This window comes from Ambystoma mexicanum, chromosome 2q (genome assembly GCF_040938575.1).
Source record: "Ambystoma mexicanum isolate Mex_15411 chromosome 2q, UKY_AmexF1_1, whole genome shotgun sequence".
Taxonomy (NCBI): Eukaryota; Metazoa; Chordata; class Amphibia; order Caudata; family Ambystomatidae; genus Ambystoma; species Ambystoma mexicanum.
In genome coordinates this window covers 1,318,662,426-1,318,687,716 of record NC_090924.1, presented here as the reverse complement: position 1 = coordinate 1,318,687,716, position 25,291 = coordinate 1,318,662,426, and the positions used below count along the sequence as shown (strand labels likewise).

At 47.1% G+C, this 25,291-nt stretch overlaps 1 protein-coding gene across 1 annotated transcript in view; it reads left to right on the top strand.

Moving 5' to 3' along the window:
• The window catches only part of NEK10 (NIMA related kinase 10), a 2,768,076-nt gene that overhangs the window by 544,230 nt on the left and 2,198,555 nt on the right, over positions 1-25,291 (top strand). The window contains exon 12 of the mRNA XM_069648774.1: positions 10,507-10,731. Within this exon, the coding sequence (XP_069504875.1) occupies positions 10,507-10,731 (225 nt within the window). The remainder of the gene's footprint in view (positions 1-10,506; positions 10,732-25,291) is intronic.

The following is a 25,291-nucleotide window of genomic DNA, read 5'->3' as shown; positions in this document are numbered from 1 at the left end:
ATAGTGGCAGCATGTGTCCTGCACAACGTTGCAACACGCCGGGGCCTGGCCGTGGACATGGTGGTGCCCCACATCCCCAACCACATGCACGGCCGCTGCGCATGGGAGGGGAAAGGGCATGGGGGAGGCAGCCCGTACACAGCTAGTGGCTAATTACTTCACATAGAAATCACACCCCTGTGGAGTGCACACTGCCCTGGCACATACCATCTGACAATCAATGATGACTCAACCTGACACTGATCCTGAATGTCTGGAGAATCAACCGTCAAAACCATATCAGCCTGAGATTGTTCACCTGGAAGTGTTACAATGTGTGCATCCCTACCTACACAGACACCACCAATGCAGTTTCGTGAAAAAACACATTCATGCAGCTAAAATGAATACCCACTTGCAAAATGCAACATGAGGACAGTGCCATGTCACCCAACCCATCCCCAGCACCGCCACACGACACACCGTGCCATGTCATGCTATGTGCAGGTAAACAAAGTAATCCCCACAACATGACACAAGTGTCACAATGTACAGTGTCCCTAATTGAAACTCGCGACACCTGAAATGCTCACAGTAATGCAGGACCAACAACACACTTGAGCAGGTATTTAGCAATAACACTTATCAGCTACTGACCCTCAAAACTACCATTAACATGACATTACGAATGTAAGGAATTAGTAGTCTCACCACCTGGAAATGCCTGCACACCCACCACTTCCAACTGTACAGTGTTGCCGCCATGTACAGTTGTAGGTGCACTGCTGCCAACATGGACCCCATCTCCAAAGTAGAGGGCCTTGTGTAGACATGAGGAAAGGACCTGCAAATTAGGAGGTAGACACGGATGATGAGTTACACATCAATGCAACATGCAGTGTACAACACAACAGCAATATGCACTAGGAATGTATACATAGTATTGACTAGACTACCCACACATGTAGTGGGAGTCCAATGTCACCATGAACGTCAATGTCACTTGGGCACACCCTTTGCAAGCCCATGGAAACGGGAAGCAGGAGGGGTGTGTGTGACAAAAACCCAAGCATCTGAACCAAATACATGACAAGCCTGCATGTGCCCAGCCACAACGCAGCGTATGGCCACAGAAGGCAACACATTGTCCCAAAAAAAATAAAAATAAAGATTAAAAAAAAATCAAAAATGGCCAATAAATGGGCCCGGGGGGGTTGGGGAGGCCACCCAGGAAGTCCGAGGACAGGGTGCACACCAAAACCCACCTGTGTGGATCTTGCGAAAAAAAAACACCTCCATGGGCTCATGGCCCACACGGCTACCCTATTGTGGGAGTATCACTGCTGTTGCTATTATCACCCTGTGCAGCTGCATCCGGAGGTGGTTGCACTATGGGAGGCAGCCCACGCAAGGCCCTAGTCTGTTCCTCCATGGCTGCAAGCATGCGGGTGTGGTAGGTCTCGTTCTGGAGGATGAGTGTGCGGAGGTCCCCATGCAACAACTCACGGGATGCCCAGACCTCTGCCCTAGTTGCCTGCATCTCAGCTGAGAGCGTACGTGTGAGACGCTCCAGCTGCTGTTCTGTCCTTCGGTTTGTTGAAGCCTCAAGCTCAACAAGAGTCGTCCTGAGGTGAAGGAGCTCCAGCCTCAGGGCTTCCCTGTGGCCCTGGGACTCTATGGAGATGGCTTCCTGCAGAGTCGCCAGTGCCGACCGCCTGTCCCTGTTGGACGCCAACATGTCCTCCCTGTGTGACTGGCAGATGGAGTCGGTTGCCTGCTGTAGTCGCTCCATCAGCCTTTCGGGGGGGACAATGGAAGTGGCCACCCTATCCATGGCCTGAGCCATCATCTCTGATGATGCTGCCTGTTGGGTTGCCATACCGTAAATGGATTGCTCCCATGCGGTATTGCCAGGTGGCGTACGGCCACCACATCGGCGGGCACCACACCTGTCTGGGGCAAGGCGAACTGCGCCTTGCTGTGCCGGCACTGCCTGAGGCTGCAGGACTGCATTCCCCCTCTGATCTGTTGGCCCAGGAACAACACTGACATCCCCATTGAGGGTTCTGACCCTGGTGCAGGTGGGTGGGACAGAACAGAATCCCTCCAAGGAACACTCACCTGCGACGGCACGTAGGTCTCATCATCCAAATCAACACCTGAGTACAGCTCGGGGGAGGTGCAGCCAGAGACACCCCTTGAGAGCACGACCTGCAGCAGTTGTGGGTTCTCACCCACCACCACACCACGTCCCTCACTGGTGGTCGGTCGGCCCTCGGACCCCTCCTGGGTCTGCACCATCTCCACAATCCCAGCAGTATCAGGTGCGTCTTCCCCTGCAAAGACATAAAAGCAAACAAATGGAAACAGGCATTAGCACCATGGCACACAATGAGGGCTGAGAAGCAACAGAACCAGTACTTGATTGACATGGAACAGGACCGCCTCCGGGACATAGACGAGGAGTTCAATGATGCCCTGGCCCGGAACACCACTAAGTGAGCCGCTGGACTGGCCCGCCGTCATTGTATATAGTTATTTAGTGATAGGTTTCCTTTATAGTTTATTTTTATTTGGAGTCGACGGACACTGCTCCAACTTTTGTATATATTTCCATTTTAGATAGGTTTTTTGGTAGGTTTCATTTCTTCTGTTGGGATGATGGACCCTGAATACTTTGTACATAGTTGAACTTTGGATTTGGATATTTTTTTTACTATGGATATTTTTTTCCATGGAGCAATGGTTTTCATTTTCTTTTTTCCCTTCATTTCCTTTTTATGGACTTGAACTTTGGAAGAAATTTTTTAGGATTATCATTTATTGATTTTAATTTGAAAAGGGACAGCCAGCTTAATTTTGTTTTTTTTTTACTTCTGTATTTTGTTTCATTTTGATTGCCATTACTGTTGTTATTAATACATTATTTGGATTTTTTAATTCTTCAATGTGTGGTTTCATCTCATTGTTTTCATGCATGTCATGATATGGGTTTTCAGGTTCACTTGCAACCATTGTGTGTGTGTGAGACACATGTGTTGATTTACATTGTTTCCATTGGAGTAGTATCATAGGTGCATGTAATACTTGGTTGTGTCTTTGGGCTGTGGTGGCTGGCCATGAGGCCCATGCTTGAGGATTGTCAGGGCCTGTGGGCAGGGGCACATGGGTGGGAGCCTGGTGGGGGCTGCCCATGGTGGCTGGGGGGGTGGGGGTGGTGGGAGACATGAGTGGGGGCCTGGTGGAGGCTGCCCATGGTGGCTGGGGGGTGGGGGTGGTGGGAGACATGGGTGGGGGCCTGGTGGGGGTTGCCCATGGTGGCTGGGGGGTGGGGGTGGTGGGAGACATGGGTGGGGGCCTGGTGGAGGCTGCCCATGGAGGCTGGGGGGTGGAGGTGGTGGGAGACATGGGTGGGGGCCTGGTGGAGGCTGCCCCTGCACTGCTGGGCGGGGGGTGGGGGTGGTGGGAGACATGAGTAGGGGCCTGGTGGAGGCTGCCCATGGTGGCTGGGGGGTGGGGGTGGTGGGAGACATGGGTGGGGGCCTGGTGGAGGCTGCCCCTGCACTGCTGGGGGGGTGGGGGTGGTGGGAGACATGAGTGGGGGCCTGGTGGAGGCTGCCCATGGTGGCTGGGGGTGGGGGTGGTGGGAGACATGGGTGGTGGCCTGGTGGGGGATGCCCCTGCACTGCTGGGGGGGTGGGGGTGGTGGGAGACATGAGTGGGGGGCTGGTGGGGGCTGCCCATGGTGGCTGGTGGGGTGGGGTGGTGGGAGACATGAGTGGGGGCCTGGTGGAGGCTGCCCATGGTGGCTGGGGGGTGGGGGTGGTGGGAGACATGGGTGGGGGCCTGGTGGAGGCTGCCCCTGCACTGCTGGGGGGGTGGGGGAGGGGTGGGAGACATGGGTGGGGGCCTGGTGGGGGATGCCCCTGTACTGCTGGGGGGGGTGGGGGTGGTGGGAGACATGAGTGGGGGCCTGGTGGAGGCTGCCCATGGTGGCTGGGGGGTGGGGGTGGTGGGAGACATGGGTGGGGGCCTGGTGGGGGATGCCCATGGTGGCTGGGGGGTGGGGGTGGTGGGAGACATGAGTGGGGGCCTGGTGGGGGATGCCCCTGCACTGCTGGGGGGGTGGGGGTGGTGGGAGACATGAGTGGGGGCCTGGTGGAGGCTGCCCCTGCACTGCTGGGGGGTGGGGGTGGTGGGGGCCTGGTGGGGGATGCCCCTGCACTGCTGGGTGGGTGGGGGTGGTGGGAGACATGAGTGGGGGCCTGGTGGAGGCTGCCCATGGTGGCTGGGGGGTGGGGGTGGTGGGAGACATGGGTGGGGGCCTGGTGGGGGATGCCTATGGTGGCTGGGGGGTGGGGGTGGTGGGAGACATGAGTGGGGGCCAGGTGGAGGGTGCCCCTGCACTGCTGGGGGGGGTGGGGGTGGTGGGAGACATGAGCAGGTGTGCAGGGTAGTCCCCTGTTTTGTGGGCTGCCTGCAGGGGCCGTGGAGGGTGTACAGGGTACACCTGTGAGGACCCACCCAGCCTAATCGCGTGTGATTATTCCCGCGCACCCCTGTAATACACGTACCCAGCCAAATTGCGTGTGATAATTCCCGCGCACCCCTGTAATACACGTACCCAGCAGATTCGCATGTGATTATTCCCGCGCACCTCTGTAATACACGTACCCTGGCTAATCGCGTGTAAAACTTCACGCGTACCCCTGTCATACACGTACCCAGACAAATCGCGTGTGAAAATGTCCGCGTACCCCTGTCATACACGTACCCTGGCTAATCGCATGTAAAACTTCCCGCGTACCCCTGATATGCACGTTACCCGCTTTGCGTTCCTTGTTTGGCAGCCCTATCAACTGGTCCAGGGTTAGCGCAGCCCTTTGCGATGATTTAGCAATTTTGATGGCTTTTCCTTGCGCAAGGGCGTTCTTGGGGGCGTTACTGGCGCTGCTGCAGGGTCACTGCGATACTCTGCGCCACGGCTAGTTTGGGAGCCTAAAATCCATGAATACGCTGTGCGCGGAAATCGGTTTTGGCGCACGCGCCTGGCGCAGACAATCGCACGCGGACACTCTGCGCCAGCCGCTTGCGACACTTTTCTGCGAAATTCTATGAATTACCCTGTCAGTGTCGTCCATAAATGCATCACAAATAAAGCACCTAGCTACCTCAACAACACCATCAAGAAAAAAAGCTCCTGTAGTACAATTAGATCCAATAAACTAGCCCTCCTGGAAGTACCTCAATACAAATACAAGAGATCAGGTGGAAGTAGCTTCAAAGTCCTAGCTCCGTCGCACTGGGAATGCATTACCTATCAGTATTAAAAATGAGGACACCCTACTAGGATTTAAAAAAGCGCTGAAAACTTGGTTATTCAACAAATATTAACCTTAGCTAAGTCCCATTCCACTCCACCATCAAGATGTCCCGACTCTACGCTCTCTTAACTGAACCCAAATACCAATGTACTTCCTATGGCCCACATGATTGTCCAGCGGTCTCTTTTAGACTTTCATCTAGTGTCTTAAAACGAATGGTGACTCACTACTTTGATCAACTGGAAGAAAATACAAGAAAGTTGACTATATGACTGTAACTGAAAATTTAGCATAAAATGTGTTTATATGACTGTAACTGTAACAATGTATAATAATGTGATTTCTCGCCTGTACTTTTCGCCGTGATACCTTCGGGTCTGGGCGAGTAACAAATATAATAAATAAAATAAATAAATAAAGTCTTTTGCAGTAAATGCTGAACTGAAGGTTCTTCCTGAGATGCACTTTGGTATTCCTATATGTGTTACCAGAGTTTTATTAAATTCTATTTAATGTGCCTAAATATTTCCTAGTTAAATCTTTAATCCTAACAAAAACTAAGTAGGAATCAAGGAAACCAATGTCTGTAAAAAATAGACCTCAAAATTGAAAGAACCACAGTCGCTGCGCTAAAAACAAACATGAAAAAAAACAGTCGTCACTCAAAACACGCTGCCGGACTCACCTCAAACAGGAGTTAGTCACTTGCAACGAATAAACGCGACTTCGGCCTGTCAGGAACGTCGAACCTGACGCGCTGCTCCAACAGCTGAAAGGAACACGCAGAATCGGGAAGCAGTCTTTGAAAAGAAAGTAACGTTAGACGGAAGCAAAGAATTAACAAGTCTGCAATATATGATACGGAGCGTGAGTGCGCATGCGTTCAAAAGAAAACTCTGTTGTGCCTGAGACAATTTATGCAAGGAGGGAGGAAAGAAAGATTACCTTCCCAAATGATAACAATTATATAACTAGATTGAGAAATAATTCTAAACGCTTCTTAGTGAAACTATTTCAATCTACTTAAAGAATAAACTGATGTATTAAATTGTCCAAGTGCAGCAGTTATCTCATGTAGTAGAGGATCACAAATCTTCCTGCTCATATTCAAAAGTCTTTTTCTTCTTTAGGTTGAAAGCAGATTTTACTCTTTTCCTGTGACTCCAGGCCTAAAACTCAGGAAACCAAAAGAAGAGAACCTACCCCAGTGACAATTCTTATTGAAAGGCAGTTTAGAATGTTCTGCGAGGCCCTTTGTTTCTCTTTCCACCAATCAGGAGTCCAGGTTCTTTCCACCATTTTGGCTTGGGATAACCTCAGTACTCTGGAAAACAATGTTAAGGCCAAAACTAACTACACAGTAACATACAGGGAACACATTTGTATAATATGACTGTATTCAGAAAAATATATGAAATGTAGAGTACTGTCTACATCTACCAGGAACCCTGACAATAGCAAATGTTTATTGTTATGCAGTAAAGGTGCTGATCCAGCACCAGCTACGGGAGCGCATCGACCAATTGCGGGACTAATGGAGGTGGGGGGAGGCACCCCCGGGGGATTGACAAAGTATCATTGATGGATGTACTCAGTCCGAGGGGCCAGGAGTAGAGGGGCACAAGGGGGGATACACTGTAAATATGATGCTATGGACACGTAGGTTGCGGCTGCATAGGACAGGGAAGGTGTACACCACAGGTGAGTAGACTCCACAGGGATGTTTTAGATTGGCTCTTCGCGGTAGGCCAGTTAGAACACTATGCGGTCACTCCGCGGCAGCGGTATGCCGTATTCAGGCGGTCCTTCTCCAGTAGGCAGCAGTCGCTGGTAACAGAACCAGCTGATACATGCAAGATCAGCAAGCCAGTCCCACGGTTACTCGCAGAGACTAGGGGAATTAAAATTCACCACAAGGTGTACGGGGGGAGAGGGGGCACCTCTATTAGCACCATCAGCGGTTTCAAGCTACCCCTTGGCAGTTTGATCTTGGAAGAAGGATGTGGGATTCAGGGGCAATAAGGGAGGGGCAAATTAGACAGTAAGTTTTGGCATCCCTGAAAAGCAACAAGTATGCTGTGTCCTTGATGTTTATAAGGCCCCTCATTGGTCAGATGCTATGTGAATGTCTCCCTTCCCACCAGCTCAGGGTGTCTCGTGTTTTTTTTTCTAAAAGGTGCTGCCCAATGGCAGGTTAATAAAGATCCAGGAGGTCAGCACATCTATGTAGTTTCTAACACCAGATAACTTATGGGGTGTGGTGGGAGTCACTGTGGTGCCACACTGGGAGGAAATGGGCCTGGTAAGGACAGGCCTGTTTGCTCCAATCGTGTTTAACGTATGCCTAGCTATGACTTATCAGCTTTGTGTATCAGCTTTGCTGGACACACGATAAATTGAAATGTTACGTTTCACTGTTTCTAACTATACAAACATTGTATTCACTGTATAAAAGTTTTGTCCATGGTGGGTGGTTTTGTCAAATCTCATCAAACAGTCCTGTTCCACTGTGCTGTTTGATTTGTGCTTGCCCAGCTGTAATGAGTACCTGGCAAGCGTCAATGAGCTTGTTACAAGCAAGCTCATTGGCCCTCGCCCAGGTCTTACCTCGCAGAGAAGGCTCTGAAGCCTCTGCTTCTCCCCCGCTGTATCCGGGAGAGTACGCCATGGAAAGGAAGAATGGACTACGTGTAGTCCCTTCTCCCCGATCCCTGGCGGCCAATTCTTTTGCTTTTTTTTCTCAAGTCGAGAAATGGTTGCAGCGCCGTTTCTCAACGGTGAAAAATTGCTATTAGTACCCCAGTACAACGTGCCAGGGTACTAATGGCAATATGACCCTCGGAGGTGGAGGAAATTACCATTCGGGTAACGCCCCCGGGGCTCTGTTAAACCCCTCGCTTCGCTGGGCTTCTAACTATGGCCCGGGGCATTACTCAACCGGTAGTGCCCCCTTCCCCAGGAAATATTGCCTAAGTGTTACTTTGTGCTTGATTTACGCTCCTTTTTGGACTACCACTGGTAAATGATTGATTACCCATGCTTAGAGGACCCCTGATACAGTTACCGGACACAATGATACTCTTTTCTATCGACCTCATTAGGATAAAGGCCTGAGTGAACCTGCAGTGATTTGAACTTGTAATTATGAGGTCAAACACAGATCCTTGTAGTTGATGTAGTAGTCAACTGAGCCACATACACCACCATACAGATGCCTATGTATTACTCGACTCTGCTGTACTATCAGTATGTGAATTAGGAGCTGGAAAACCTTGTAAGCTTCCTGAAATCGCCTCAAGGTGCAGAGGATGTTAGTTTATTGTTAATTTTTGCCCTTGTATCTGCCAAAAGGAAAGGCTTGGCCCGAGTCAATGAATGGGCAGTGACATTGTATCTGCCAAAAGGAAAGGCTTGGTTGGCCCCGAAAGGAAAGGCTTGGCCCGTGTCAATGAATGGGCAACGACATTGTATCTGCCGAAAGGAAAGGCTTGGTTAGCCCCGAATGGAAAGGCTTGGCCCGAGTCAATGAATGGGCAATGACATTGTATCTGCCGAAAGGAAAGGCTTGGCTGGCCCCGAAAGGAAAGGCTTGGCCCGAGTCAATGAATGGGCAATGACATTGTATCTGCCGAAAGGAAAGGCTTGGCTGGCCCCGAAAGGAAAGGCTTGGCCCGAGTCAGTGAATGGGCAATGACATTGTATCTGCCGAAAGGAAAGGCTTGGTTGGCCCCGAAAGGAAAGGCTTGGCCTGAGTCAATGAATGGGCAATGACATTGTATCTGCCGAAAGGAAAGGCTTGGCCCCGAGTCAATGAATGGGCAACTGTGTATCTTCACTGGAAAACCTGTGACTGGAGAACCACTCATTTGGACCGTTATAGCAAGTGCAGCTCCTTAACTCGTTGAACGTCTCCCCTGAGCCAGGAAATAACTTCTATGCTAAAAGAATCACAATCCTGAAACATTTGATCGGGTGGTGAAGCAAAGCGTTTCTTGTCCCTTGCTGGGGTTTAGTCTCTACTTAAAGGGAGCTTCAGGCTCTGTCAGTGTTGGAGCACATTCGAATTGTCTTGCATGGTCTTATTGGGATGGGGAAAGGTCAAATCTACCAGGACTGTCTGGCCCGCTGCTTGTGAAGAGTTGGGCAGTGTCTAGGTCATCAGGACTGGCCAGTAAAGTAACATTGCGATTGTCCTCCCATCCAGTGATGGGGACCAATGGGGCAGGGGCTACCTGGAGATGCAGCCCCCAGTCCCAATATCCAAAGAGTCGGGTTGGCTCCTGGCCCCCTCACTTATCCTCTTGGTAGGGGCGGGGGTCAGAACTAAGCAGGGGACTGCCAAACACATGATAATTTAAAAAAAGCATAAGCCGACGATTGATGGAGAATCTGCCAGAGAAGACACTTGTGAAAGAAGTGTTGCAGTGATAATACTTCACTAAATAGCAAATAAAAGGCTTTACTTGAAATAGAAGAAAAACATTCAGGAAATGTGCCCTTCCGACATGGAAATAGCCTCTGTATGTGGCTTAGTGAATGCGCCTTTAGAAATTCTTTGTTAAATTAGGAATGCAAAATGTAACACTGCCTTGTGTACGTTTCTTCTGGGAGTTATGAAACTGCTTCCCATGACCAGTGTCCTGGTGACTTCTACAAGTAAGACTAAATCCGAATCTGAAGTACAGGCCACAGGTGACCTAAGCGGTCTTTGCGTAGGGCTTTCAGTCTTCTTCTGTGAAAGTGGAATATCTTTGAGACCATCCCATGAATCATCGAACAACGATGACTCCACGTTCAAAATGAGGGTTCCTTTTTCTGACGAAGCTCCTGATAGTTTTTAAGCATGGAAGGCCTGCTGTCATTGCTGACATATGTGTAGCTGACTGTTTCCACGATGAAAGGCTAGCTTTACTGAATATTAACTAACGAGTTTAAACAAAGATTATTTGGTAGATTGAAAACATTTCTGTAAGCCTATGTTTAATTCTTTACCTGTTGGGGCAGAAAGTCTGTATTGCAAGAATTATTCTGGGGTAGAAATCTCGCCCCAGGAATTAGGACTAGAACCATTTCTTTACTTAGATGGTTGATTGGGTGTTGTTTCTCCATACCTGTCTTCAATGAAAGGACCCTTACTGTCAATAATGGTTACTGTTGTAATGAAGATGGGGTAACAGGACATTGACCATGCTCTTTTTCTCAGGCTTACCGCCGAGCTGCTGCGCCTCCTCTGTGCGGAGCGAGAGGTGAAAGAGCAGGTGAAGGTTTATGAAGGGGTACCCATACTGCTGAGTTTGCTGCATTCAGATCATCTCAAGTTGCTGTGGAGCGTCGTGTGGATTCTGGTCCTGATCTGTGAAGACTCTGAAATCAGTGTGGAAATCCGGATTTGGGGAGGTATCAAGCAGCTTCTTCATATTTTAGAAGGGTAAGACCTATATCTTGAATGCCAGTATTGTGCTAAACTAATAATGTAAACTGTAAGTAATATAAAAAGCTAGAGCAAGCCATTTCCAGCTTTCCTAGCACCATGTGAATCAGTCTGACTCATGGAGTTTTCATTCCTCAGACGTTTTTGCTGTATTTGGTGTTAGTATGGCAATATGCTACATCAATTTCAGGAACACTGAAAAAACGAATACTGCAATTATTAATATGTTTTTCTTTTTTTTTAAATAATAGATTGTGAATACAAAGAAATTAATATAGTAATACAGAGTTTTAACATTTTCCTCAACAATATTACACTTCAACCATATTTACATAGTACTATGTACAAGATTCATCTAGTTCGCTCAATATTTAGACAAGAGGACACGACAAAGGACAGAGAAAATAAATAAATAATAAAAGAAATCATTCATCTTGACCATCATTGATGCTTTTCTTTAATGTCAAAATAAAGTAGGATTTTAATGTTTTTTCCATGTGTCTAAATAGTTTATACTGTAGTGTTTTTGAGTCTGTGTTCTCCTCTCTTGAGTATGAGTAGACGTTTTTACAGAGCGCTGTACATGTTTTACAGTGCCTAAGGCAATTTGGCATTGACTGGGAGAACTGAGGGAAGGAGGGAGGGAGGTGGGCGGTCTAGCGTGGGACCAGAAAAGTCTTTTAAAACAGCATGTCAATAGTATGTATATCTTCATTGCTGTTGCCTCCAAAAGAAGTATGACACTATGTTTAAATGACTCTCTTTGCAATGTTGCTCTGAGACCCTTAGGGGTTATTTTGTCAAAGGAAGGGGGTGGCACAGGTCTCCGCCAATAAATAACAGTTCATGGCCGTTTCGCTATACTGTGGCGGATGGAGGGCAGGCTCAGAGTAGTTTATAGGGCAATAGGCTCATGGCTGAACCAAAAACGCTAAAAATTCTTGTGTGGGCCAGTTTTTCTGGTCAAAGTTGGGCACTTTTTTGTCAATGTGGACCAGTTTGATGAATTACTTCACTATACGGCGATAGTTTTGACCAGTGTTGCTGAATAAATATTCTTTAAAATGTACAATTTGCATCACATTTTATCAAAAACCTCCCTTTTGAGTACTATTCAAACAGCGTCACAAAAGGAATACATTCCCATTTGCAACTGTGTGCTATTTCGTTGGTGCCCGAGACAATTTTATGCACCAGTCCGACCCTGATGGAGGGTAAAGTCTGCTTCCACCTTCCACTGCAAATGTTCATGCAGCTCTACCATATTTAATATTCCTGTGTGTAGAGATTGACTTGTAAGTCATTTGTGCTTGCTTATTCAAATAGGGAGATTAACCGTTTCTTAAGTAGTGACGTTCTTAGTTAAAGCAAGCCATGTACCAATATTCTTTTTTCAAGCCCAAACATTCTCTCCTGCATTCTGAATGGAGCCAGCTCCATTCCACATTCCATGCAAGTGGTCCTAGAGCAGCTCACTTCTCAATCAACATACAACACACCTCCTTCCCCCAATATTAATCAAAAACTATCCCTGCCACCTGCTGCCAGTCTTCTACCTTGCAGCTTTGGTAGCACAGCCACTCTCTTTTAGCTCAATTTTCCACCATTGCTCCACCTCAAAGTATTACCCAAATCATCGTCAACCATCATAGGTTTTCAGTATTTCGATGCAACTTTAACCATGAGCCATCCAGCCCCCCAACTTCACTTTTACCATGTTTCCTTTTGGCAAGCGTATGTCACCCGCACAATTCCTCTTGTCATGCCTCTCTTTCGCCAGACGCTATTTATGATTCTCTTTTTTACTTCTTCCTCTTGCACCAGTTCTCTATTCACTTTGTATTCATTCAGCTATCCGCGATTCAACCTTGTGTTAGGTTTTCTTCTTCAAAGAACATCAAAAGGAGATACACCTGTTGTGTGATGAGCAGCTAGCCTTCATTGAAACACTCTCTCCATTACAGCGTGTACCCAGTCCCTACCTGACACTATCTTGATAGCATCGATCAATGTCTTGTTGAATCTCTCCACAGTGGCATTCCCTTTGGGATTGTATAACGCCGTAATGCCATGCTTGCTGCACACCGTCCTCTCACAAAAATTCCTCCATCTCCCTTACCACGAACTGGGGACCATTCTCTGAAACAATCGATTGTGGATTGATGGATTGTGTCCTCCCACATATTCCTCATTTTATGATATGATAACGTCCAGCTTCAGCTGCTTCTGAAATTCTTTTTGACAGAGGGCTGTGCGCGTCGATGCGTCGACTCGATTTCCCTCTAGGGCTTCCATCTATGAGTCCACGTCATCGTCGGTATATATAGCATGTGCAGTGCCCGTTGGCTTCAGTTTTGTTTTTCCGCGATGGCTAATGCTTTGAACAATTACAACGTGCTTCTGTTTTTTCAGTGAGAAAACTTGTTCGAATACTATGACCTAATCTTCAGCATATTCAACCCTGAAGACAGGTTTAAAAAGTGCTACAACTGCACCGCCAAGATGTCCCTCACGGACTGTGAATCCTGTCAGTCGATGACCGGTAAGGCTCTGAAAGAGCGTAAAGGGAAACTGGTGGCAGGTTGGCCCCCTCGAAGGAAAAGGTAAATAAAAACACTGACATTCCAGGAGCGGGTCCCATCATTCCTCATCATCTTTGAGGAAGCCGAAGAAAAGGCTTCATATATCGCCCACTTCAAGTTCATCAGATTCATCCCAGAAGAGGAATATAACATGTCCAACTAAATCCTCCACTCCAGCACAGTGGGAGAATTTCAGGCAGAAAATGCAGAAAATCTTCGAGTGAGAGGCACCAAACCCCTTGAAGGAGAAGGTAAAAGGCCATGCTCCTGTCGAGCCAACTAAGGCTACAAGGAAAGGCCTAAGGCTACAACATGCATGCCCTCAAGCCTGGGACGTATTGTTGAGACCTCTCGAGATCCTTCGTGATGTCGACATGACGAGAAATTGTCGAAGACTCTTTTGAGTTGAGCTTAGGGCCCTTTAGGAACGTGCATGTAATGGATGGGAACACATAGATAAATTCCGAGTCCAAATAACTGAACTAACTCAGGAAGATGGCAAAGTACTGTTTTATTAACAATTATCTACAACAGGGAGTTACAACGAACATCAACGGATGTACGCTCGATTTCTCTCAGCGATGTTTTCACAAAACATAGACTTTATACTAAAAATACGTCAGAGGTGATGTCATACTACGTGGCAATAATGAAAAACCTACCAGGGGTCGGGATTGGCTTAAGGGGAACATCTAAGCATATCTTCTGTATGGACCTAGGATTGTAATTGGCTGCCCACTATCAGGTGTACAACATATGCCTACCTCTAAAAATTGTCATCTTCAGAAACAATAGATACACAGTTTCTCATTGGTTTTCAAACTACAAAGTCCTTCATTATATAGACCACTTCAATTGGTTGGCACACTTGTGCCAGGTCTGGAACATTCGGTTCACTTTGCAGCGCCTAAGCCCAGACCTACGTGCAAGGAGATGGGGCATGACGCTACCTCCCCACCCAATTAGCCCAGCAACTCTCATCGCCCATGCCTTCTGCCATGCAGATTGTCTTTGAACTCGGCCTTGCAAAGTATCCTTGTCTTTTAGGATACAATGGAGTGAGGGCACTCGCTATCATGTTCTGGGACTCCAAGTTGGAACTCTATTTTCATCCTTGGCTCACGTGACAGGAGACCACGATTTTGTCCATTTTGCAGGTTTTAAATGCTCTAAATGAATTAAACTTGGCACTCTTGGTGTTCTTTTTTGCACCTTAACAAGGGATGATTCATCCTTCACACGTTTGCTGCTTTCCAGAATAGATAACTGACCTTGGTGCTTCAGTCTTGACACCAGGCCAGACAACCTCATCTTGCAGCTCCACGGTTCTGCTTATTCTTGCTGCGACACAGCGTTCCCTTCCCGCTTCATGGGTCCTGGCTTACTAAATTCATGATACCGATGTCCAGCTTCTATACAATAGCGACTTCGCCTGCGTTCTAATCACTACATATAGCCAGCTTCTATGATGACTTGGTCTACCATGCGTTTCAGCATCTGTACAATTGATTTTCTGCAGCACTTTGTGCACGTGCAATGTTCTTCCTTTATATTTGAGAGTTCACTTGATTCCTTACTTAGTCATTCGTTTCTTTAGGACTCATACATTCTCTTTAATCAGTATCCCAAGACGACGTGCATACTTTTTGTGACGTCCCTTGCTTCTTTTCTCTGCTCCTTCTCATATTCCTTCAGGAAGTTCCTCCCTTAGGTTGTCATCACTTCAGGGATACATTCGGTAGGGTTGTCTCAATTTGTATCTTCTCTCAAACCCACTCTGCGGTATTGGCACAACTGCAGGTGTCAAACACAGCACGATCTCGGGTCTCCAACATATGGAAGGTAGGGGGGTGGGGTTTCCTGCAGAGGCATGCAGCTGCTCCTCTACAGAGTTGAAGGTCAAGCCCTTCGAGGGCTCAGTCGAAATAAGGTCAACAGAAAAGGTGTCAAAGACGTCAACGCCTTCTTTTTTTTTTTTTTTTTTTTTTTTTTTAATTTTTTTTTATTGTTTCGGTAGTAAATTTTACTTTACACCTTTACAAATATTAATAAACATAAAAAACATCTAAAGATCTCTTATGTACAAATACAACCAAATTTCATTTCCTCTAAAACAGGCTTTGAAATAAAATCCTTCGGGTGAGCGGAAACAGTGTGTTAGCAATCATAAAACTACTACAATATACTGTAAACGTATACAACTTAACAGGACAACCTCCTCCCAAAAGCACCCTTATAGATGATAGGGCAGAGGTGAGCGAAAAAGGAAGGGAGACACAACAAACAGTCAATCAAAGTTCAATAACACACAAAACATAATTAAATACGACAGTAAGTTCATATCCAAACTAATCATATCAGCCAAACCTCCTGTTACCTATGCGAAAGAGCCAACCTTATGCTGTTAAAACTTGCGTGATTCATCGTCAATAGCTGTTCTTCAATCAGAGTAACCAGTCTAACAGTTGCTAGTATAATGGCATTCGAGGAACCCTGCATACATCTTATCCATACTAGATTGGCTTCAAAGCTTGAGTAAGAAAAGAACAGAGAAGCCAAGCAACACAATCTTTGATTCGCAAAGAATTTACAATAGATAAATAGATGTTGTAGCGTTTCCTTTTCCAATCTGTTCAAGCAAAATCGACATCCATGCCCCATTGCCAACTCTCCATAACCGGCCCAAGACCGAATACGCTCTCCCGTGTGGATAAGATCCAAACGGAAACGCATATAGGTCTGTCTGGCCCTTTTATCAGGAAAGCATAAGATATAAGGTAACCTTGGGGTCACGGCATGTCTGAACAACGCATAGGTCGCAAAGGAGGAGTATTCCCCGACCTTGTCAGAATTTAGAGCCCACGCATTGCAAAAAAAGCGAGTTCTAACTTTGCTTGGGGTTTTAGTTAGGTCTGTCAAGGTCATATTGAGCGTAGCCAGAGTCTCCATTATTTCCTCCTTTACTTCCCGAACCGAGGCCGGGCAATGATTTTCCATCATTATATGAAACTCTTCATAGAGTGAGTTAGGTGGAGGCACAAGAACTTTACAAAAGGCATTTACCTTCCTCCAAAGATATTTATCAGCTAGAGAATAGAGTCCCAACTCGTGTAATATGATGGAATTTGGTAAATAACTTGGTAGCCCTAGAATTTTCTTCCAGAGCTGACCTTGGATTTGATTTAACAAGGGCCCCAACTTCAACAGGCATATATCAAGAGTATAAAGCAGGATGGGCTCTATCTTCATCGTATAAAATTGGATGAGGGGCAGGAGAGAGAAGCTGCAGTATTTAGCGTTGATTATTCTCATTTGTCCCATTAACGGGCCAAGCTTCTCTTTCAGCAGGGTCCGCCATCCATCAATTGAGTTCCCATTAGACAGCTGATAGCCCAGGTATACGATCGCATCTTTCCTAGCAATGGTCTGCTGGTTGATAGTAAATGTAAATCTAGGCAGTTTTTTTTTGGCCGTAAAAATCATAATATGGGATTTCGCCGGGTTAATTGTCATGTTATTTTGCAGACAGTAATCATGAAGTGTGTTTAATTTGTTCTGCAGACCGAAAGGCACTCTGTCGAATAGAACAATATCATCGGCAAAGGCTAACCAATGTAAACGCATGGGACCCAGTATTACGGGGAAAGAATTAATCTCTTTCCATAGATTCTCAATATCAGCGAGATATAGATTGAATAAAACTGCAGCTAAATTACAACCCTGCTTGACCCCTATGCTCGTAGGAATAATAGCAGAGAGGAGCCCCTTAGCATTGATCCGAATCTGACATGAGGTATTGGTGTGGAGTGCGGCAATTAAGGCCACCAAGGAGGATGGAATGCCATAGGCCAACATTTTACGCCAAAGGCGAGCACGAAGAACATTATCGAAAGCACATGTGAGGTCTATGGCAGCCATATATATGGTGCCCTTTGATTCTCTGTGCACAGCTCTCCTTAAGTGTGCTAAGATTGAGGCGTTTAATTGAGTACCCAAAGCCCTACGAAAGCCCACCTGAGCTTTAGACAAAATATTATGGTTTCTTATATGATCTTCTAAATCAACCAGGAGCAGTCGTGTAAAAATCTTTGCCGCTGTGTCAATCAACGCAATAGGTCTGAAGTTCACAGGATTACTTAACACCCCCTTTTTGTGAATGGGGATGATAATGGCTATGAGCCATGATGGCGGAATAATCCCGGTATGGTAAATCGACTGATAGCATGACAATAGATACTTAGCCCAAAAGTGGGGATCAGATTTGTATACACAAGCGAGCAGCCCATCAGGGCCGGCAGCTTTTGATGGATTCAGTTGCTCAATTGCCCATATGATATCCTTTACATCCCAAGGACAGACCACTGGAAGAGGCAAGTGCACCGGAACGCTCTCTGAAGCGGTATGTCTATCAGGTAGCGAGAATTTCAAACTAAAGAACCTCTCCCATTCCGGGCCTGAAATCACCGCCACCATGCGAAGATCAACTTTTCCTACAGGATTTCTTAAGATGGCCCATAAGTCTCTGCTTTTTTTTTTACACAACAGGCCAATCATGTATTGGTTGGCTAGAATATGGGCTGCACGACGCAACAGAGTTAACTGTTGCTTATAGTGCGCCTGAATCATGTTCTTTTGGCGAATATACGTATACTGACATATCATTCGCTTCCTTAGTATGCGGAGATCGCAATTTCTTTGCTTTTTTAGACATGCGACCTGAGTGGCATTGACCTGGGCAACCACAATAGAGGACTTTTCCAAAGGCTCTTTCGCGACATCTACCAAATGCATATGAATCATTTTAGCATTCATTGCGTTAATTTTGGTTACATTCGCTGTGGAGGCCTTAACATCCCAATGCACTAAAATATCCCTATTTACCAAAAAAGACACTTTCCTGCATCTGGCGGGAGTCCAGTTTACAGATATTGTATTCCTGTCACATGACACTAAGGTTGCAGGGGCAGAAGTTAGATAACATTCCACTCCCATATGCAAGCAGGAATATAGCATATGATGGTCACTCATATTCAAATCTAATATCTGTATTGGTTCAAGCAGCCCAGAGCATGCTTTAGAGGCAAGTATGTAATCAATGAGGGAAGTGGATGAACTTCGCTGCCAAGAAAATTGAATGGAATTAGAAGCCAATTGAATTGGGTAAATCCCCCATAGATGGAAAAGCGATAGTAATTTCTGGCCTCTATCTTTGGCCTGTTGCGTGTAGGCTGAACTATTAGAAAAGGGTCGTGTTATGCTCTTTAGATATAGATAGCAATTCAAATCACCTCCAATCATGATTTCATAGTCAGGCCATTCCCTAGCTGCGATAGATAGAATCCGTTCTAGGTCTTCAAGAAACCTATCTAGCGAAACCGCTTTGGGATTCCAATAAATGGATAATAATAGCAGGTTCAGATCTTTGGAGCTCTTAAGCGTCAGTTTTACCAGCACACAGGAGGCCGAGGAATCCACTGTAGAAGCTGAGACTTTCAATCTGTTGTTAATAAGAATCGCTATACCTCCTGCGGGGCGACCTGTGGTAACCCTTTCTGCCACCCTGGAGAAACAAGAGAATCCATCTAGGCTAAAGGGCTTTAATGCCATAGTCTCTTGCAGGAATAAAATGTCAGGCATCTTGTCGGGCTCAACTTGCTTGTACCATGCAGTAAGATTGCCTAACCCACAACAATTCCAAGAGGCCACATTCAAAACTGAAAATTATGAGCCTGGCTTGGGCTCAGTGTTGGCGACAGACGCTTTTATTAAAGGTTCCAACCAGGATAGACCACTTAAGGCTTGAGACAGTGACGCTAATTGCAACGATAATTTATTGACTTGTGAGTCGGGAAGATCGCCCGCCAATGCAGTGGGACATGCTGGGTGAGAGGGTTGAATCCAATCAAGAAACGCCCAAGCAGATTCCATATCATAGAACAATCTAGGAGTAAGACCAATAGAATGAAAGTCTTCAGCAAACTCGAAGAGCATTTTGGTAATAATTTGAGACTGCACTCTACAGAGAACTCTGTTGTTATTATGGGACGCTAATTTGACCCAGTCCAGATCTTTGGATGAAAGATTTCTTAGTGCTGGAATCTGAAAAAATGAGTTCATTAAAAAGGATCTATTTATACGAGCCGGCCCATTTATCTCTGGATTACTAGACCAGCCTACTATTAGTTTCATATCCTTTGGTGTATGCACAAAGGAAGGCTCTGCCAGGTCTGACCCTCCCTGGGCAACTAGGGGAGGGGGTTCAATATCAACACAGGGAGCGCTCATCAGAGACCTAGGAGCCAAGGCAGTAAGTGTTGGCCCAGCAGTGTTATTTGGCTCAATATAAGGTACCTCCTGTGCGGCAGCGTGACCCACTGTCCCCTGGGCCTCCAGCTCAGCAGTTGCAGGTATTTCCTGGATGGCCAGGGGATTCTGTAGGGACGCAACCGCTGCTTCTAGCTTGGGAGCTGGCGACCCAGTAGCCACTTTTTTAGAGGCAGTGTTGGGGAAAAAGCATTGCATCTTAGGTTGTGATTTATCAGGGCCTGTCCTCAAAGGGAGGAGAGGCATGATCTGCACATTGCCGCTCTTCAGGGCGGCAATCTGCAGATGCCGCCTACTTTCCTCGTCTAGGTCGTATAAGGCCATTCCTAAGTCGTCATGGCATGTCTCATTTTTAAGACAAGGCCTCGTCTCCGTCACCGCGGCCCTATCAGAGCCGGAAGTAGCCACGTCGACTTTCTTGAGCCGCGCTTTGGTCTGTTTTAAGCGCTTCTGAGCTCTTAGGAAAGATTTCCTAGCTTTTCGCGAAATAAAATTCCTACCATCAAGTTCAACGGGTTCATCCTCGGGTTCTGAGGATGGTATAATGGCCATGTCAGAAGACCTAGACTGAGCATTTACCAAATCCACCAAAATGGAGGGGCTGTCAGGCGGGGAAGTTTGCCTATCTACGGCCAAGACAGCCTCTCCTTCAACATCCTGAGGGCCTAGAGTGCGCGGAGCGGCAACAAGCTTATATACAAGCTGCTCCATCTGCAGCAGCCGCTCATGTTGGAGTTTCAAAGCCTCAACCACGTTGATATCATCCACCCCCTCTTGTTCAAATCTGTCATCCTTCACACCACTCACCACCTGTGAATAAGATCTTTGTGGATGTTCAGTCGCTAACACAACCCTGTCTGTTTGAGTACTTTGCGAGGAGGTCATGACACCAGTTGTAGATTGGACGTGGGAAGCTGCTATCTTTTCTAGAAGTGTTTCAACTTGGGCCACATAAGACGATCTAGAACGTTCTTCAGCTATAATGAAGCCCTCCATTTTTGCCATTTTATCTCTCATTAAGGAAAGCGAGCCCTGCATCTCTCTGATGGAATAGTGCGTGAGTTCGTGACCTCTATCCAGTAGGTTGAGCAAGCTTGAAATTACGGGAAAGTTAACTGCTTCATTGTTAGGGGCGGGTATCCTCAACTCCTCCGGGGTTGAAGCTAGACCGCCCTCTCCTTTTGGAGCAGCAGGATCAAAGCCCTCTGATCTGGAATCGAAGGGGCTGCCGCCAGCTGACTGAGTGGGACCCGTAGGCGCAACTCCCCCAGCCTTGTGGTCCTCATACAGGCAGGCGGCCCCCCCGTTGATATCTCTACATGACATCAACCCCAGCTTACTCGAGGTGCCTCCCGCATTTTCGCTGCTATATAATGGGGGCTGGTGTAGGTGAACTTGTTCACGAAATGGGAAGGAGGAGGCAGCTGGAGACGACGGGCCCAACGAAAGCCGCATTCTTCGACCCAATTCGTTAGCAATTGTGGGGGCCAAAATCGAGGTATCAGAATTGCAAGCAGACCTTTGCTGAGCCTGGGGATGAGAGCACATTGCAATCTGACCCAAGCAATACCCATAACCCCCCTCACCTAAGGCATCATTCGCCTCCTGTAAGGAGAAGGATGATTGCAGTGAGAACGAAGGCTTTCCAGCCAAGGATGGGGGCTTGGGCGAGCATAGAGAAGCCTCATTTTCATACTCAAGTTTGCCCTCGCACGTCACCCCCTCTACCAGATCCTCCTGGGGGCCACTCATGGGCAATGGCATATTGCTAAGCGGAGGCGACAGAGGGGGCAGCGCGTTATCTAGGCTGTTGGACAGATGCTGGGTAATCCCTTTGGAGGCAGAACCGGATTTCCCACTTCTTAGAATGGGACCCATTTTCCCTCGGTCCACTGGCTACCAGACCAACTGTGTGGCAAAACGCAAAATGGCCGCAACCCTCTTTTAGGGTAGCGTATATAGCCGAAGCCAAACAAGGGTAGTTAAAGCCTAAATGCCCCTCACCTCACGTCCCTTCAGCATCGACAACGTCAACGCCATCAAAGTCAAAGTCATTGAAACTGTTAGTGTCGAGGTCATCGACGCCTTTGTCGAAGCCATCAACGCCTTTACATTCCAAAAATAAAGAAATGCAGAAATCTTACAAACCACTACCAAAGAAAGATTTCTTTAAATCTTTATCCTCAATTTATGAGGAATACAAACCCTCAGATGAAGATACTCAACCATTTGGATTGGCGTTTAGCACACATAATGTCCCAGAAAGCCTTGTTTCACAAGAATCCAGGCAAAAGGATTTATATGAGAATTTGCAGTCAGCTAGTGGGGTCGACATTTCACCCGAGATGGAGTTTGGTAAGCCGGATCTGGCAGACCATGCTGATGCTTCTTATAGGCATCTGATGACTAGAGTAATTGACGTTATGGGATGGGGCAGACCTGCTCCACCGTTTCAGCAAGACGACCTAACAGACATTCTGGATAAAGGTCCACAAAAGGATCCCATGCATCCTTTTCATGTAGCTCTCCAAACAAAAACCATGGAACACTGGGAGGTTCCAGAGGCGAACCCTGCGGTGAACAAAAACATCACCAAATAATCTAGTAGCGATCGTAGCTACCTGTCAAAACACCCAACACCTGAAAGTCTAGTTGGTCGGGCAGTAACTTCAACCTCGAAATATACTGCATACCCTACCATCCCACCAGATAGGTATGATAAGCGTTTAAACGCTTCGGCAAGAAAGATATTTTCTGCAAGTTGTGTGGTGTTCAAGTCCGCAAATTCCACTTGCGCTTTAGCAAAATTCACATTCACCCACTGGGACAGTGTAGCAATGGCGGCTGACCATATTCCCGGAGGGGATGAGAGAGACGGCTTCCTGAGCATTGTAAGAGATGGCAAGGAGGCTATGTGCGAGTCTCTACAATCAGGAGTCGACTGAGCTGATGGCGTTAGCAGAGCCATGGCGGCAAGCACAGTAATACGCAGATTTGCGTGGTTGAGGAAGTCAGGTTTTGCACCAGACGTACAGTCCATGCTCCTTAACATGCCCTTTGATGGCACCCACCTGTTTGGCAGCAAGGCTGACAAAAGCCTAGAAAATCTGCAGACCTGAATGGCAGCGGCCAAGTCCCTTCAGCCACCATAAGACAGCCACAATCCTCCCATCCCAGTGGATCATCTTTGAGGGTTAAGGTCTTCCCTTCTATTCCTCAGTTGGAAGAGCGAGGGGACTGCCTGGTCAAAGGGGTCAGAGAAGATTCCCCTATGGTCAGCGAGGGAGCGGTGCAAAGCCTGCTCAAGCAAAAGCTACTTTACCATCAGCCGCTGCTTCAGCCGCCTCAAAATCTCTGAGGCCTTAACCCACAAGACCCCGGTGGGCAGCAGACTCTCACTGCATCTGAACGAATGGCAAGGCATTACTTCAGATGCATGGGCATTAGAAACAGTAGCCCAGGGTTACTGCCTTCCCTTTCTAAAAAGGCCTCTGGACCATCCACCGGAGTGCCACTCTTTCAAGGTTCCAGATCTGTTCCTTGTGCAGGACATTTTTAGCCTGCTAGAGACAGGTGCTATAGAACCAGTACCTGTGACGGAGAGGGACAAAGGGTGGTACTCTTCCTATTTCATAATCCCCAAATAGGACGGATGATTGAAACCCATTTTGGACTTGAGATGCTTGAACAAGTTCCTCAGGAAGGACAAGTTCAAAATGGTCACACTTTCTCAGATCCTTCAGGTCCTACAGCTTCAGGATTGGATGGTGTTATTGGACCTTCAAGACGCTTACTTTCATGTGCCGATCCATCACAAGCACCGAAGGTACCTGAGGTTCGCAGTTAGTGGTTCTCATTATCAGTTTAGAGTTCTGCCATTTGGGCTGACCTCCACCCCGCGGGTGTTCACAAAGTTGATGGCTGTGAGTCTTAGGAGAGGGGGGAAACACGTCTACCCCTACCTGGACGATTGGCTGATCAGGGCTCGATCTCCTGAATAGGCCCTAGAACATCTTAGCGTAACCTGCCACTCTCTCCACAAACTGGGCTTCTCCCTCAATTACAAGAGGTCCCACTTGACTCCAATTCATAGGAGCAGTCCTGGATGCATCCTTGGGAAAAGCCTTGCACCCGAGGTGAGGGCTCAACACATTTTGCAGATGGTCACCAAATTCCAGAATGCCCAACATCTTCCGGCTGTTGACTTTTTGAGGTTGCTCGGCCTCATGGCATCCTGCATTTTCCTGGTGTCAGAGGCTCGCTGATAATGAGATCCCTTCAATGGGCCCTTGAGACAGTGGTCTCAAATCTCGGGCAATATGTCAGACCTACTTCAGGTTCCAAACAGGGTCGCACATGATCTTCTGTCATGGGCCTGCAAGGACAATATTTTGAAGGGAGAACCTTTTTGGCAACCATGGGTGGAAATAACAATAGTTACGGGTGCCTCACTCACGGGGTGGGGTGCCCAAGCCAACAATCCGACTATCAGCAGTCGTTGGTCTCCATCTGAGTCTAAACCATACATCAACCTTTTAGAGCTGAGGGCGGTCAGACTAGCCCTGAAGGCCTTTCTGCCCTCTATACGGGGAAAAAATGGACTCACTGAGGCTGGTAATTCTGCATGAGGAAGGCATAAAATAAAACAAAACTGAAGCCAACGAGTGCTGCACGAGCTATATATACCGACAATAACGTTTACTCCGGGATGGAAGCCCCCAAGGGACATCGAGCCGACCGCATCGATGCACAGTGCCCTCTGTCGAAAACAAATTCCAAAGCAGTTGAAGCTGGATGATATATCATAAAATGAGGAATACGGGAGAAACATACAGTCGAACGAACGTTACCAGGTGTAAGTAACTTGTTCTTCTTGGTGAAACCCTCTCTCCAAAGTACAGATTGCAAGAAACACACTACTTTTCGTGCACTGATCTCTCTCTCAACACACACATCACACCACTTGGATAACATGTCGACCACCACGATTATATAGTTCCCTTGAACTCTCCTCCCTGCTAACAGACTCACGTCCCACACAGAGCTGGGGCTTTCATTGGTGGGACTCTTGTACGTAGCACCTTATCACTATCCCTGCACCCTTCACATCTTTTCAGCAACTGCTCCGCATCCATGTCTATACCTGACTACCAATAATCCTGTCTGATCAACCCCTTGGTTTTACAGATTTTACAGATTCCCAAATCCCCCTCATGGACAACGTCCCAGACCAATGCTCTCAATCCTTCTGGCACCACTACTTGGTGTCCTCAGACCAACATCCCCTTCTCCACACTCAGCTCATTCGATATCCTTCTGTACTGCTTATACTCCTCCCCTTGTTCATCAAGGGGCCAACCCCTATGCACAAACTCCACCACTCTTTTATAATTTTCATCACTGCCACAATGAGCGAGCCATTCCTTCTCATCGCTCATCTGAGAGCTTGTGTACATTTCACCTTCTATCTCACACATCTCCTGCTCGTGCCCTGCCTCAACAATGTTTTTATCCTCAATGGCATTTCGAGACAACACATCCACCACCATATTCTGATCTCCTTTAGTATATTGAACTTCTTAATCCAAACATTGCATTCCTGTTATCCATGATATGATATGATAGTTTATTTATATAGCGCCTATACACAA